We start from the raw sequence: 15,000 nt of genomic DNA on the forward strand, positions 1-15,000 counted from the left end.
TATGTCAGGCCATTACAGCCCCTATTACATACCCTCCCACTGTACACCCTCCTAATGTACCTGGAGGAGGACCCCTCTTCTGGCCCCAGCTCAGCGCTCTTCGCTCTGCGTTTGGGCAGTTTCTCATTTAGAGAACCAGTGAACCATTTTTCTTCCTAAGTGTTTTTTTTTAGATAGTCAACATAGAAATCTATGCCATTTTGTCACTGTTACTAAAATAAGACCGTAATGGAGAGAAAACAGGAGGTAAATCCTATGTTTTTGCAAATCTTGGATAACCAATGTGTTGGTATTCCAGCTGAAACAGTGGGTTCACTTACACTTTAAGACCTTTAGGGGGCTTACGGTTAGGGGGGTGTGTTGTTTGTGGGGTTTACCTCCCCTTAATTCTAATTAACTCAAACAGTCTTTCAGTTAGTTGTTTGGACTTTCAGTTAGTTAGCTAGCAAGGATTGTTGGTTATGTAGTTAGTTAAATGGCCGGATTTCCAGAACAGAAGAACTGGCTTTTCAAAAAAGGAGCAATCTGATAAATTCAAATTAGAAAACTAAAAGCAGCACCATTCCAGTTCAAGTTCAGTTTCAAGGTTAATACCAGATGTGGAGGTTGCAGGCTAGTCAAACATAGTAATGGTTAGTGGCTAGTTAAACATAGGTTTTCTAGCAGGCTAGTTGAACAAATCCAAGCATAGCGGCTAGTTAGACATAGCTTTGCTAGCAGGCTAGTTAAACAAAGCCATGCTTAGCCGGCAAGTTAAACGCAGCTACGCTAGCAGGCCAGTACAAAATAGCTAGGCCGGAAGGCTAGCTAAACATAGCTACGGTTAGCAGCTAGTGTCAGAGTAATGCAGAGAGAAGGCTCGGAGGGGACTACGCCCCAGGCTTTTTCTGGCTACGCTACAAACGAGTTAGCTCTTAATAAAAGCATTCCCTCCGGAGGAATAAAAAAAGAATGACATGCAGTAAGTAAAAATCCATTAGCACGTCATTAGCATTAGCACGCCCTGCGACAGGGTTCCCCAAAGAGTCTGGCTTAACTCGATCAGCCCAGATAATTACATAAAGAGGAGGAGAGAAGGAGAGGGGAGGGGAGACAGGAGAGAGGAAAGGAGTAGAGGAGAGGAGGAGAGGGGAGGGGAAAGGCGAGGAGAGAAGAGAGGAAAGAGGAAAGAGGAAAGGAGTGAGGAGAGAGGAGGAGAAAGAAAAGAAGAGGGGAGGGGAGAGACATGAGAGGGAAGAAGGACGGAGTGAGGAGAAAAGGTGAGAGAAGAGAAAATTATAAGTGAAGAGAGGAGAGAGGAGAGGGGAGAGAGGAGAGGAAAGAAGAAGAGGAGAGGAGAATGAAGAAACAACGGTTGTGAGAAGATAATCCATGAGGAGGGGGAGAGGAGAACTAGTTATGAAAAAGAGGAAAGAGTAGTGAGGAAAGAAGAGGAGGGGAGATTGAAAAGAACAAAGCTTGGGAGAGGAGAAAAGCGAAAAAGAGGGATAGGTGTGCTGAAGAGGAAAAATGGGAGGTAGCGGAATATACTGTACATCTATGTTCTGCATTTTCACGGCAGCAGCCACCATGGTTGCAGAATCTTTTGTTTTTAATGTCTAGGATCTTGCTCATAGAGACCTTTACATCTGAGGAGAGGTGCTGGGGATCGAACCAGCAACCTTTCGTTTGCGGTAGCATGTTTAGCAATCTTGGCTAAGTAGCTCTTGTAGCTAGCCTGTGTGGCTAGTCTGTGAAGCTAGCATGTTTAGCTTACCTAGCACGGACAGCTCACAGGAAGCAGAGACGTTGTCGTTCTTGTTGGCAGCCACGCAGGTGTAGGATCCCGAGTCATCGTTGCTTACGCTGCTAATGAGCAGGTTACTGCCCCCGAGCAGCGAGTACTTCTTAGAGCTGAGAGAGATACCCGTAGATATAATTATACCATTTACACACACATATATATAAATAAATCATGTATATTTGTCAAGACCACATTGTTAGATTTCTCTAACAATGTTCACAGAATTCTAATTTTATTCACTGAATTTTGAGATTAAAGTCAGAATTCTGATTTAAATCTCACAGGCTGAATCTCAAAGTCTAACGAAGGGGAGTTCCTTACAGGTGGCCACCTGTAAGGAACAGGTGGCCACCTGTAAGGAACCAAGGTCAGTGAGAGTCACTCTGGGACATAAAGGACGGGAACCACACGCTGAACGAGGAAGTGTTAGAGAGGGCCGTAGACGGAAGAGCATTAGGGCCACATGAGATTGTTTTTAGAGTTCTGAGGTTTGACTTTATTCTAAGAATTCTTAGATTAAAGTCAGATTGACAGACAGACAGACAGACAGACAGACAGACAGACAGACATAGACAGACAGAAATAGACAGACAGACAGACAGACAGACAGACAGACAGACAGACAGACAGACAGACAGACAGACGGTCAGACAGATGGTCATACAGACAGACAGACGACAGACAGACAGACAGACAGATGATCAGACGGTCAGACAGACGGTCAGACAGACGGTCAGACAGACAGACAGATAGACGGTCAGACAGACGGTCAGACAGACGGTCAGACAGACGGTCAGACAGACAGATAGACGGTCAGACAGACGGTCAGACAGACGGTCAGACAGACCTGCTGGTGATGACCTCGTCTCCCCTCCTCCAGAGGTAGTGTGCGGGCGGGTACCCGGAGGCGGAGCACTCCAGCACCAGGTCGCTCCCCAGGAGCGGAGAGGCCCTGGTGGGCCGCTGGAGGAAGCGCAGCGCCCTGGGGGCTCCAGGCTCTGGAGGGAAGGAGGAAACTATTAACATACGCTCATACCAACCAGTCACTGAGTAACATGTAAAGCTATGAACGCATAGATAACCCTATTTATATCTATGTATCTATATCAATATATCTATTAATATATATATAGATAACTACAAATCATCTATACACTATCTATAGATACATATATCTTTCTAGATACCCATATATCTTTTTAGATATAGCTATTAGGAAGATTGGAGACCGATAAGACCAAACATGATGACTCTATTGTCATTTCTTGATCTCTCTCTTCTATCACTAGTAACAGGTGAAGGCCAGCTGCTCATTCAGCTCCGGTGGAGAAAGTTGCCAGATTGGGACAGATTTCCCGCCCAAATGGCCCAATCTGGCCCAATCTGGCAACCCTTCCACTGGGTGGAAGGTGAGCAGCTGGCATGTTTCAGATGAACGGAGGTCTTCAGGACCGCGTCAGTACGAGGAGCAGGTGAATGAGGGTCAGCAGATTCATTATTAAGTAGAAGGACTGATTCATTGGTTTTATTGATTCAATTGACCAACTGATTGTTGAACAGATGAATGGTTTTCATTGACTGATCGATTAATAATTTGATCTATTAAATGAATTGGTTGATTGTTTTATTCATTATATTGATTAACCGATCTATGGTGCAACTGATTGATCAGGTGTATTGACTTATTGATAGATGGTGCATCTTATTGATTAGGTGTGATGATTAATCGATCGATGGAAAACTGATTGATTAGGTATATTGGCTTAGTTAGATGGCTTGATTGATTGACTAGGTGTATTGATGATCAAAATCAATTGGCCTACTGATTGAAAAGGGTCTACATTAATAACCGATCGTAGGACCACCTGATTGATTAGGTGCATCGATCTACTGATCGATCCACAGACTGATTGGTAGTATTGATCTGCTGAAGGGAGGTACCGGGCAGGAGGCGGAGCTCCACGTCGGTGCCGGTGCGCCCGCCGGCGGCGTTGTGGGCGAGGCATCGGTACGTGGCGGAGTCCGAGGGCTGGACCCCGCTCAGCTGGAGGGCCCCCGACGGGAGCACCACCACGCGGCTCCCAGGGGCCCAGGACGAGGAGGAGGAGGAGGAGGAGGAGGAGGAGGCGGGGACGAGGTCCTGGTGGTTCCTCTGCCAGCGGTAGACCAGGGTGGGGGCTGGGAGGGCGACGGGGGTGGAGTCGTCGCCTGGCAACACATCACACAGCAGCAGGGCGGAGTCCCCCAGATGGACGCTCACAGAACCCAGAGGGGCGAGGGACAGTCTCAGAGGACCTGGGGGAGAGAGAGAGAGAGGGAGAGAGAGAGAGAGAGAGAGAGAGAGAGAGAGAGAGAGAGAGAGAGAGAGAGAGAGAGAGAGAGAGAGAGAGAGAGAGAGAGAGAGAGAGAGAGAGAGAGAGAGAGGGACAGAGAGAGAGAGAGAGAGAGAGAGAGAGAGAGAGAGAGAGAGAGGTTACAAGGGCAGTGCTCAACAGCGAGAGAGAATAACCTCCCAGATGAAGATAACCCCAGACTGCCATGTACGCCGTCACATAACTATAGCTGCGTAGAGATCTTCATCTACAGCTCCAGCTCCATCTGCAGCTACAGCCAGGGATGGACTGGGATCAAAATCAACTCTGGCATTTTGTCCCAGACCAGACCGCCACAATCTTCTGCTTGCGTGCACATTTGTTTTGTGCGCTCAAAGCGCCGCCTGTTCAGAGGTTTCAGTGTGTCTGCCAGCAGCAGAAGGGCCCTGAAACATTCATCACTGGGCTGCCAAGGTTTCGGAATAATCCGGATCTAATCCTTATCCCAATCATAACAGAATGAATATAAATAAAAGAGCATCGGGCCACCAGAGGAATAATTGACCTGCTGGTGAATGATCATCATGTTCGGGACATTCCGTCCCAGACCGGGCCAGCCCCTCAGGGACCATGGTAACATCGTTGGCTTTTGAGTCGGCATTCCTTGATTAACTAACTTTAATCTGGAACGACCGTCACGGCACGACCCTAGAGGTTAACAACACTGAACCCTACAGGTTAACACCACCCTACAGGTTAACACCACTGGACCCTACAGGTTAACACCACTGGACCCTACAGGTTAACACCACTGAACCCTACAGGTTAACACCACCCTAAAGGTTAACACCACTGGACCCTACAGGTTAACACCACTGGACCCTACAGGTTAACACCCCTGGACCCTACAGGTTAACACTACTGGACCCTACAGGTTAACACCAGTGGACCCTGCAGGTTAACACCACCCTACAGGTTAACACCACTGGACCCTACAGGTTAACACCACTGGACCCTACAGGTTAACACCACTGGACCCTACAGGTTAACACCACTGAACCCTACAGGTTAACACCACCCTACAGGTTAACACCACTGGACCCTACAGGTTAACACCACTGGACCCTACAGGTTAACACCACTGGACCCTACAGGTTAATACTACTGGACCCTACAGGTTAACACCACTGGACCCTACAGGTTAACACCACTGAACCCTACAGGTTAACACAACCCTACAGGTTAACACCACTGGACCCTACAGGTTAACACCCCTGGACCCTACAGGTTAACACTACTGGAGCCTACAGGTTAACACCACTGGACCCTACAGGTTAACACCACCCTACAGGTTAACACCACTGGACCCTACAGGTTAACACCACTGAACCCTACAGGTTAACACCACTGGACCCTACAGGTTAACACCACTGGACCCTACAGGTTAACACCACTGGACCCTACAGGTTAACACCACAGGACCCTACAGTAGGGCTGAACGATTTTAAGAAAAAATTGAAATTGCGATTTTTCTGGTAGAGATTGCGGTTTCGATTTCAACCACGATTTATTTTCTTTAAATCAAGTTTCAGTATAAATTAATATAACCAATGAATTCCATTAAGGTAATGCAATAATGAAAACTGCTGGCAACAGATTTCAAATGCAAGACTGTTTATTCAAGTACCTAAGAAACAACAACCAAAAAAGTCAAATAAAAAGGGAGCCCTCTTTCTTAAGTAAACTTGCTTCAATGGCTCATCAGCATCAAAATAATTGCACTTTTGTAAAAAAAAAAAAAAAAAAAAAAAAAAAAAATAAAAAAAAAAGAAAAAAACCCCGCAGCTTTGACGATCCCAAAATCGTGATGCTTGAGATCGCGATTTTCGGTCGAAAACGATAGATCGTTCAGCCCTAGGTTAACACCACCCTACAGGTTAACACCACTGGACCCTACAGGTTAACACGACCCTACAGGTTAACACCACTGAACCCTACAGGTTAACACCACTAAATTCTACGTGTTGACGCGCAAAATTCGGTCACCTTAACGCAACACTTCTATTAGTTCTATCAGACATCATGCTTATGTCCATCCATTAACATGGTGCTCCTCAGCTCACAGTGCTACAGCGATGTTCACCACTACGGTGTGGCTGCAGTCAGCTCAGTGCGCTCTGCTCCATCGGGGAATGGGGCTGAGCATCGTACGATTATATCGAAAAAAGATTTAGTATTTTAAATAAAAAAAACACTTAATATTTCCATTCGATCGTAGCGGTCGTTCAGTAATCTTCCAGTATAGTGTATTTATGTATAATAGTGTAAGCTATTATCAATGTCGTCCGTCCCTAGTAGTAATAGTGTAGGCTATTATCAACACCGTCTGTCCCCAGTAGTAGTAATAGTGTAGGCTATTATCACCAACAGTTTTTTTCAAATTCGAAGGCTCTGAGGAAGAGCGCTGAGGGGTGAGTTGGAAATGTTTTCAGAACAGGCTGTGAGCCTTTTTGTAAAACAGAAGGAAATTGAGGTCAGGAACGAGGTGGAGGTCTGGCGTGCAGAGGTTCATTAACGTGAGTCTCATGCTCAATGCCGCTCTGAAAACAGATCCGTTTGGAACATTTGGCAGCATCTGTCTGAATAGCCCGTCTAGTTTCCACACTCTTCTGTTGCAGATGTGCTGCAGAATGAAGGCAAGGAGCCCAGTGGGGAAGGGGTTTCAACATGTCACTGGGCTCAGTATCAAGTCAAACATCATCTGCATGTACAACTACACCTACAGCATCTCCTACATACAGCTATGGCTACATCTACATAAACTGCTACAGCTACATCTACATCTACAGCTAAATCTATACAGCCACAGCTACATACATAAACATAGACATATACATCTACATCTCAATCTACATATACAGCTACAGCTAAATTAACATCTACATCAACATATACATCTACATATGCATCTCAATCTACCTATACAGCCTCAACTACATCAACATCTATTTCTATGATTACATCTAAATCTACAGCTACAGCCTATATATATACCCATATATGCATCTACATATATAACTATACATTCAGCTATGTCTATATAATCTACTAGCGATATAATTATATATCTGTGGCTGTAACTATATACCTATATCTATATCTAAATCAATACTATATACTACACAAGCGATATACCTTATATACACACAGGCACACAGATAAACACTTAACCTAACTGATGTTTCTTACTGTGTGTGTTTATGCGTGCGTGTGCGTTTCTATATGTTGGTGTGTTAATCTTAAACAGGGTCCTTGCTCAGCATTCTGCTGATCGCTAGCGGGAGCAGATTAGCGTTAGTGAAGCAACAACCGTGGCTAATGCTATCGGATAATGAGTTTAATAATAGTGAGGAGGAGGGGAGAGGAGAGGAGTGGAGAGGAGAGAGGAGAAGAGGAGAAAGGAGAGAGGAGGAGAAGAGGAGAGGAGGGAGTATAGAGAGGAGAGGGCAGAGTAGAGAGGAGAGAAGAGAGAAAAAAAGAGAGAAGAGGATGGAGGATAGAGGAGAGTGGAGAGGGAAGGGGGGAACTAGGAGGGGGCAGAGGAAAGAGGCCTGAGGAGAAAGCTGAAGTGACTAATGCAGATGTTGTCGTGTTGCATTCACAGGGCTCCAACAAACACCACCTCCAAACGACACACACACACACACACACACACAGAACAAATGCGTCAACGTGAATTACGTGACCTAACCCCCTGATTTCATGTTTTGAATACATCATCTGTTATGCCTAATTTATCTCCTCTTAGTGCGTGTTGACAAAGTTGACCCTGATCTGATCTCGTGTTTGTCTGAAGTCAAGTTAGCCGAGCTATGCATAGTTTATCTGCTGTTAGCAGCAGATAAACTGCTGTTAGTAGTTCATCATGTGGGAGCTTGTCTATGTTCCCCGGGTCCTATGTTCCCCGGGTCCTATGTTCCCCGGGTCCTATGTTCCCCTCTTTGTATGAGACTGGGGAACATAGGACCCCTTTTTTTTAAAAAGGGTCCTATGTTCCCCGGTCTGTTACTTTTTCCACCATTTCTGCCAATTTCCGGCCGAGATAACTACGATTGCATGTCTTTACCTTTTGTGGAAGAAGGTGAGACGCCGGAGAACCTGACGCAGTCTATTCATACGCTGGTAAACAAACCCCGAGAAGCCCAATCCCTACGAGAGCTCCCCGCGCTACGGCCATCCGGAGGCGCACAGAGCTTTTGGCCGTGATATTATTATACAATTATATTCTATTATATGCTATTATATAAAGAGCTCCGGGAGTCGCAAACAGCAACAATCACTTTCTCCTCCATGCTGCAGTTCAACCCGGACTGCGCTGCACTGAGTTGTTGTTGTGGTGTTAACGCTGTTGAACGCCGACTGGCTGTCATCACGCGAATGTCGCGTCAAAGTTTAAATATTTTTAAAGATTGATAGATTGCGGGGAACATAGGACCCTTTTCCCAGAAAAGGGTCCTATGTTCCCCGGTATGTATGGCTACAGGGGAACATAGGACCCTTTTTGGGAAAAACGGGGAACATAGGACCCGGGGAACATAGGACCCGGGGAACATAGGACCCGGGGAACATAGGGATGACCCCCATCACGCGCTACGCTAGCTTAGCTTCAGTGTTTTGTGTGTGCGCTGTTGCTCACCGGCGACGGCCACGCGCGCGGTGCGGCTGGCGATGGTGCCCAGTCCCTCCACGCTGGCCAGGCACTGGTAGCCGCCCTCGTCGGGCCGGTGGTGGCGGGCGTGCACCACGTCCCGCACCACCAGGGACCCGTTGGCCAGCTGGTGGCGCCGGTCGTCGACCAGGCCGGCCAGAGGCACTCCGTCCTTCCGCCACGAGATAACCACCACCGGGGAGTAGGAGTAGGAGGCGGAGGAGGTGGAGGAGGAGGAGGAGGAGGAGGGAAGGTCAACGTGAGCTTGGCAGTCGAGCCGCAGCACGGCGCCGCGTGTGGTCACCGTGTCTTGGGGCTCATGGGAGAATCGCAGGTCGGCGAAGGGCCCGCTGCTGTCCCACGAAGAGGAGGAGGAGGAGGAAGAGTCTTCTTCGGCTGTTGGTAGGGAGATAGCGCTGTGTTAGTTTCCATGGCAACAGACAGCAGCTCGAAACATGCCCCCGAGACCCCCAAAAATTTCATCAACATATATTTACATATTTATTCCGCCGCGCAGAGAATAACTTCCTGACTTCTAATTTAAAAAACAAACAAACACAGAAAAAGCAATCAATTACAGTCTGTTCTCTTCTGCAGCTAGTCTGTCCTTTATCACAGCTACAGTCTGTCCTCTAACACAGCTACATTCTGTCCTTTATCACAGCTATGGGCTCTCCTCTAACACAGCTAGTCGGCACTCATCACAGATACCGTCTGTCTTTTATCAGTTACTTTCTGTCTTTTGTGGTAGCTACAGTCTGCCCTGTATCAGTAACTGTCTGTTTTTTATCAGATACATCCTGTCCTTCATCACAGCCACAGCAGGTATTTATGACAGCTATAGTCTGTCCTTAACCACAGTTACAGTCTTTCCTTTATTACAACCACCGTCAGTCTAAACTTTATCAAAGCAGTCCTTTATCACAGATATAAGATATATAAACACAGATAAGCGCAGTAACAGACATCAGGGGATGGTTAGATGGATATAAACAACATACAACCAACCTAGTTGAGATAGACACACAGAAAGACAGAGAGAGAGAGAGAGAGAGAGAGAGAGAGAGAGAGAGAGAGAGAGAGAGAGAGAGAGAGAGAGAGAGAGAGAGAGCGAGCGAGCGAGCGGGAGACGAGAATAATGTAGAATATAGCACATCAGAGTAGTCCACAGAGAGTATGTTTGTTGTAAACAGCGTAGTGCCGGCTTGCTCCAGGGCACTATGCCAGAGTTTGACCCTAACAACCCCCCTTGGTTCTCCCTCTCTCAGCGATGCTTGTTTTTATCATTGCTCCTCGGGCTAGTGGCTGCTGAGCTCAGGAAGACACCCAGACCCACACCGCTGAGCCATACTCCTCCATCGTTAGGACGATTTACATTCCAGCAAGCGTTGTGTACTTTATTCTGCAGAGCGCACGCTGGTGAACTCAAACACAGATAGATGAATATGTATGCACGGTATGCATTATTTACGGTATATGTTACGAATACATTTAGAAGCCATTTAATAAGTCAAAAACACACCCACCCACGCACACCTACACACACACCCACGCACAAACACCTACACACACAGAAATACAAACACAGATACACACACAAACCCACTCACCCACGCACATACAAACAGACACACACACATACACACACACACAAACACACATAAACACACACACACACACACACACACACACACACACACACACACACACACACACACACACACACACACACACACACACACACACACACACACACACACACACACACACACACACACACACACACACACACACACACACACACAAACACACACACACACACACACTCTTTCTCTCTTTATCTCTCTCTCTATAATATACTTGTAAATAAACATTTTCATACAAAGTTGTTTTGAATGAAGCAATGCTGGTTGTTATGTAAGGGATAATGTACAGCGGTCATTATAGCAAAACTAACTGCTTCAGGGTGATTCAAGACAAAAGAAAAGTATTGATTAAACATTAAAAAAACAATAGTCTGTTTGATGCTCTGGCTTGAGGCTGGTCGTGAGTCCTGATCAGAGCTGCGGCAGTCTTACAGCCACAGCAGCTGTCTGCTCTGTAAGGGATCAGGTGCAGCAAGCCGGTCATTATCACAGGATAAACACAGGATGATGCCGCCTATGACGTGACGTCCAACTCAAGAAATCAATACTTTGACCAAAAATATAACAAAGAAAAAATAATTTTCCACAAAATACAATAGTCTGTCTGATTTTAGGGAAAATGGAAAATAGTAATAAGAGTCCATAGCAGCGACCTGTTGTACAGAAATAACAGACCACTGAAAAACCCAGTAGACCAAACAGTATCAAGTATTTAACAAAGCTGTGTAATAATCAGAAAAAAACGGAGGTTAAATTCCATAAATGTAAATCAGTATCAGGAGCAGGATTGAGTAGTGAACGAGGCAGCGTAGTAATGAACAGAGGAGCCAGTCGGGGTTTGTAAACAGCTAGGGGGAGTTGTTAGGCCGATACTAATCAGCAAACAGTTACTGAAACGGTTACTATAAAGTAGACTACCGAGCACGATTTAACAAAATAAACACACAGCAACATAAAATGGGATAATTTATTGAAAACAAATCATTATTCTTCCGCCAAGCAATATAGTTCCTCAAGGCAGAAAAACTGGTTGCCAAGCAACAAAGGCTAGCATAGTTTAAGATTGACGGGACATTAATACCAAAAAGAAATCGTCACAGGTGTGTGTTTAAAGAAGATTACACAACAGCTTTGAGCTAGTCAGAATCCAGGACCAGAGCAAAACGTTTTATAATGTAATTTAAATCATCCGTTTATGGATATAATAAATAATCTAATTTTATAATAGTTTGAATTATGTATTTACTATTAATAACACATCCCATATGGGAGTGTGTGCTGTCTTCAGAGTGCATGATTAAATCGAAGTGTTCTTCTGTGTGTGTGTGTGTGTGTGTGTGTGTGTGTGTGTGTGTGTGCTTGTGTGTTTGGGTCTCTGTGTGTGCGCGTGACCAATCAAAAATCAAGGCAAAAAAAGGCTCATCGACTGAGCTCCCAGGAGACACCCCCTCCCACACACCCACCTCCTCCCCCACCCCCCACACCACACACACACACACACACACACACACACACACACACACACACACACACACACACACACACACACACACACACACACACAGCTTAACCCTGACAGATTGCTTTCGTATTGAAACGGGCCAAATGTGTAACACCCCCCCCCCCCCCCCCCCCCCCACCACCCCACACACACTTCTGTTTCCCTGTAAACAAGCTGGTGTGCAGATAGAAAGACAGACAGACAGACAGACAGACAGAAGGACCAAAATACAGTAAAAGAGAGAGGTGGACAGACAGATGGATGGACAGAAAGACAGGCTTTTTTCTTTCCTTATTTACAGTTCATTGTTTACAGCCATTTCTATCGGCAAACATTTCCTCTCACACACAAACACACACACACACACACACACACACACACACACACACACACACACACACACACACACACACACACACACACACACACACACACACACACACACACACACACACACACACACACACACACACACACACACGTCCGGGAGCTGTATACATTGTGAGGTCAGTGTATCTTTGAACCCAAGGGGATTGTGGGTAGGCGTGGAAGCCTGTAGCCAGTGGCTGTCAGCTGTCAGCAAGAACCCATACAAACACACACACACACACACACACACACACACACACACACACACACACACACACACACACACACACACACACACACACACACACACACACACACACACACACACACACACACTCAGACACACAGCTCTCAGGGGTGTTGATATGTGTGGGATGGCCTTCAAGCTGCACAAAACGTGTGTGTGTGTGTTTGTGTGTGTGTGTGCAAACCATTCAAACTACACCTTACGTTCAGTTCTCAATCTAGAGCATCAGTTGATGATATCGGCCTTATGTTGCTGCAGTAACACACACCCACAATCAGAGCAGCAGCATCCATGTTATATAGTAACGGAGACACCAGGGGGACAGCCATGAGTTCCCCGTGACAACCCTCGAGACATCACCATGACAACACCCATGATATCGATGTGACAACAGCCCTGACATCACACTGAAAACAGACATTAAAACACTGTGACGACAGCCATGACATCACATTGACAACAGCCATTAAGACACTGTGACAACCGCCGTTCCATCGCCATGACAACAGCCACGACACGGTGACAACAGCCATGATATCACTGTGACAACAGCCGTGACATCACCAAGTGTGTGGTGTTGAAAGGTGTAACAGACCTACAGAAGAGAGTGGCTCCATTCATTATTTTAGTGAAATATATGTAAACGTAAACCCCATTCTCTTTTTTCCATTGTCTTACTCAAGTGTGGAGTGTGGAAAATTTTTTGCATTTGTGTGTTTGGACCACATCCAAACACAAACCTCTAACACATCCCTCTACCTCTCATCCTTCGTTCTGTAACCACAGTGTCTTCCTGGCTCACGGTTCACTGTCTGGCTGATGATGAATGCGATAAGCACTGCCAAAACGCAACAGAGAGAGAGAGACAAAGAGAACACAGAGAGAAAGAGAGAGAGAGAGAGAGAGAGAGAGAGAGAGAGAGAGAGAGAGAGAGAGAGAGAGAGAGAGAGAGAGAGAGAGAGAGAGAGAGAGAGAGAGAGAGAGAGAGAGAGAGAGAGAGAGGGGTTGCATTTGGTCCAAGGCCGTTAGCACTTCTCTGTCTGGCAAAATGACACACACACACACACACACACACACACACACACACACACACACACACACACACACACACACACACACACACACACACACACACACACACACACACACACACACACATAGACTCACACACATGCACATTTCAAACAATGCCTACCAATCTAACACTTAATTATATAAATATCTTTCAAATTATTACCAAAAGATCAAACCAGGCGATTACAGTCACCCAAGGCTAAAGTCCTTCATGACTAGCTAAAGATAGTCCCCAGAGGTTCAGGGTTTTATATAACTACCATAGTCATTGGTGGTTCACAGTTTTATACTCCTACATTTATAGATAGTGCTTCCGCTCGGTAAAAGTCATCTGCTGCCCATCCACATAACGGCTCTTCTGTAGTTTTAGAGGCTCAGTCCGTGGCAAAGGGCTCTGAGTGAGTTGTATTAGCCGTTAGTGAACCCCAAAGCTAGTTACCTACGTTCTTAACCAAGTAATTAGCAATTAGTAAACTACATTATACCCTTTTAGTTAATGATATTATATGTTAGTTAAGCACAATATTAGCGTTTGGTAAGCCAAGTTATTAGGCGCTAGAAATCCCTGTTATTAGCCGTTAGTTAAGAATGTTATTAACCATTAGTTAACAAGATTATTGGCTCTGAGTTATACAAGTTATCAGCCATTAGTTAAAAAGTTATTAGCCTAAAAAGTTATTAACTAAACAAATAAACCAAAAAACTGTGAATCACCATGTAAGTACTTTCCAAATGTCACAAAGACCAAAGGGATGCTGCTATTGTTTGTGTTCGTGACAAGGGCACACTTAATGCTCTTAAGCAGAATATGCAGAAGAAGGTCATTTTGACGATTATATTTGTAGCGTATGTTTTACTGAAGCCAGGAGACACAGGTACGATGGTTTGATCACCAAGACCGGTATTAAAGTATGGCTCCTGCTGATCTGTTCAGTTGTCGGGGGTGAGCAACCCTACTGCTGACGGATCTTCATAAAAATACAGGTATCAGATCAAATACATATGAACATTAGAGAGACAACACATGAACACCATTCAAAGGGAGGAAACGTAAAGACCACATTTACAAACATTGAACATGTCTTCTCATAAATAAGCACGAGACATTTGTATCTGTGACGATCGCTGTAAGGCTGATGACCCCTGTTTCAGCAAGAGATTTGAGGTGATTATGCTACAAATAGTGCCGTTTAATATGGGCCCGCGGTCTGAAAGGAGGAGTTCTGGGTAAATAGTGGACCGGTGGAAGTGGTGGGAGGTGGGCCCTCCTGCAGGGAGCTTTATTAAACCATGATGAAGGACGACGGCCGAGCTCCGACAGAAACCCCCCCCAGCTCTCGCCCCTCTCACCCCCCTGCCT

The 15,000-nt window shown here is 45.7% G+C and overlaps 1 protein-coding gene across 3 annotated transcripts in view; it reads right to left on the reverse strand.

Annotated features, from left to right (window-relative positions):
- The window catches only part of dcc (DCC netrin 1 receptor), a 54,914-nt gene that overhangs the window by 30,222 nt on the left and 9,692 nt on the right, over positions 1-15,000 (reverse strand). For all 3 annotated transcript variants that reach the window (XM_030342420.1, XM_030342419.1, XM_030342418.1), the window contains exons 2-5: positions 8,792-9,199; positions 3,725-4,078; positions 2,631-2,781; positions 1,757-1,893 (exon numbers count right to left, since the gene is read on the reverse strand). In XM_030342420.1, coding sequence (XP_030198280.1) covers positions 1,757-1,893; positions 2,631-2,781; positions 3,725-4,078; positions 8,792-9,199 — 1,050 coding nt within the window. The remainder of the gene's footprint in view (positions 1-1,756; positions 1,894-2,630; positions 2,782-3,724; positions 4,079-8,791; positions 9,200-15,000) is intronic.

Source organism: Gadus morhua, chromosome 19 (assembly GCF_902167405.1).
Source record: "Gadus morhua chromosome 19, gadMor3.0, whole genome shotgun sequence".
Lineage (NCBI taxonomy): Eukaryota > Metazoa > Chordata > Actinopteri > Gadiformes > Gadidae > Gadus > Gadus morhua.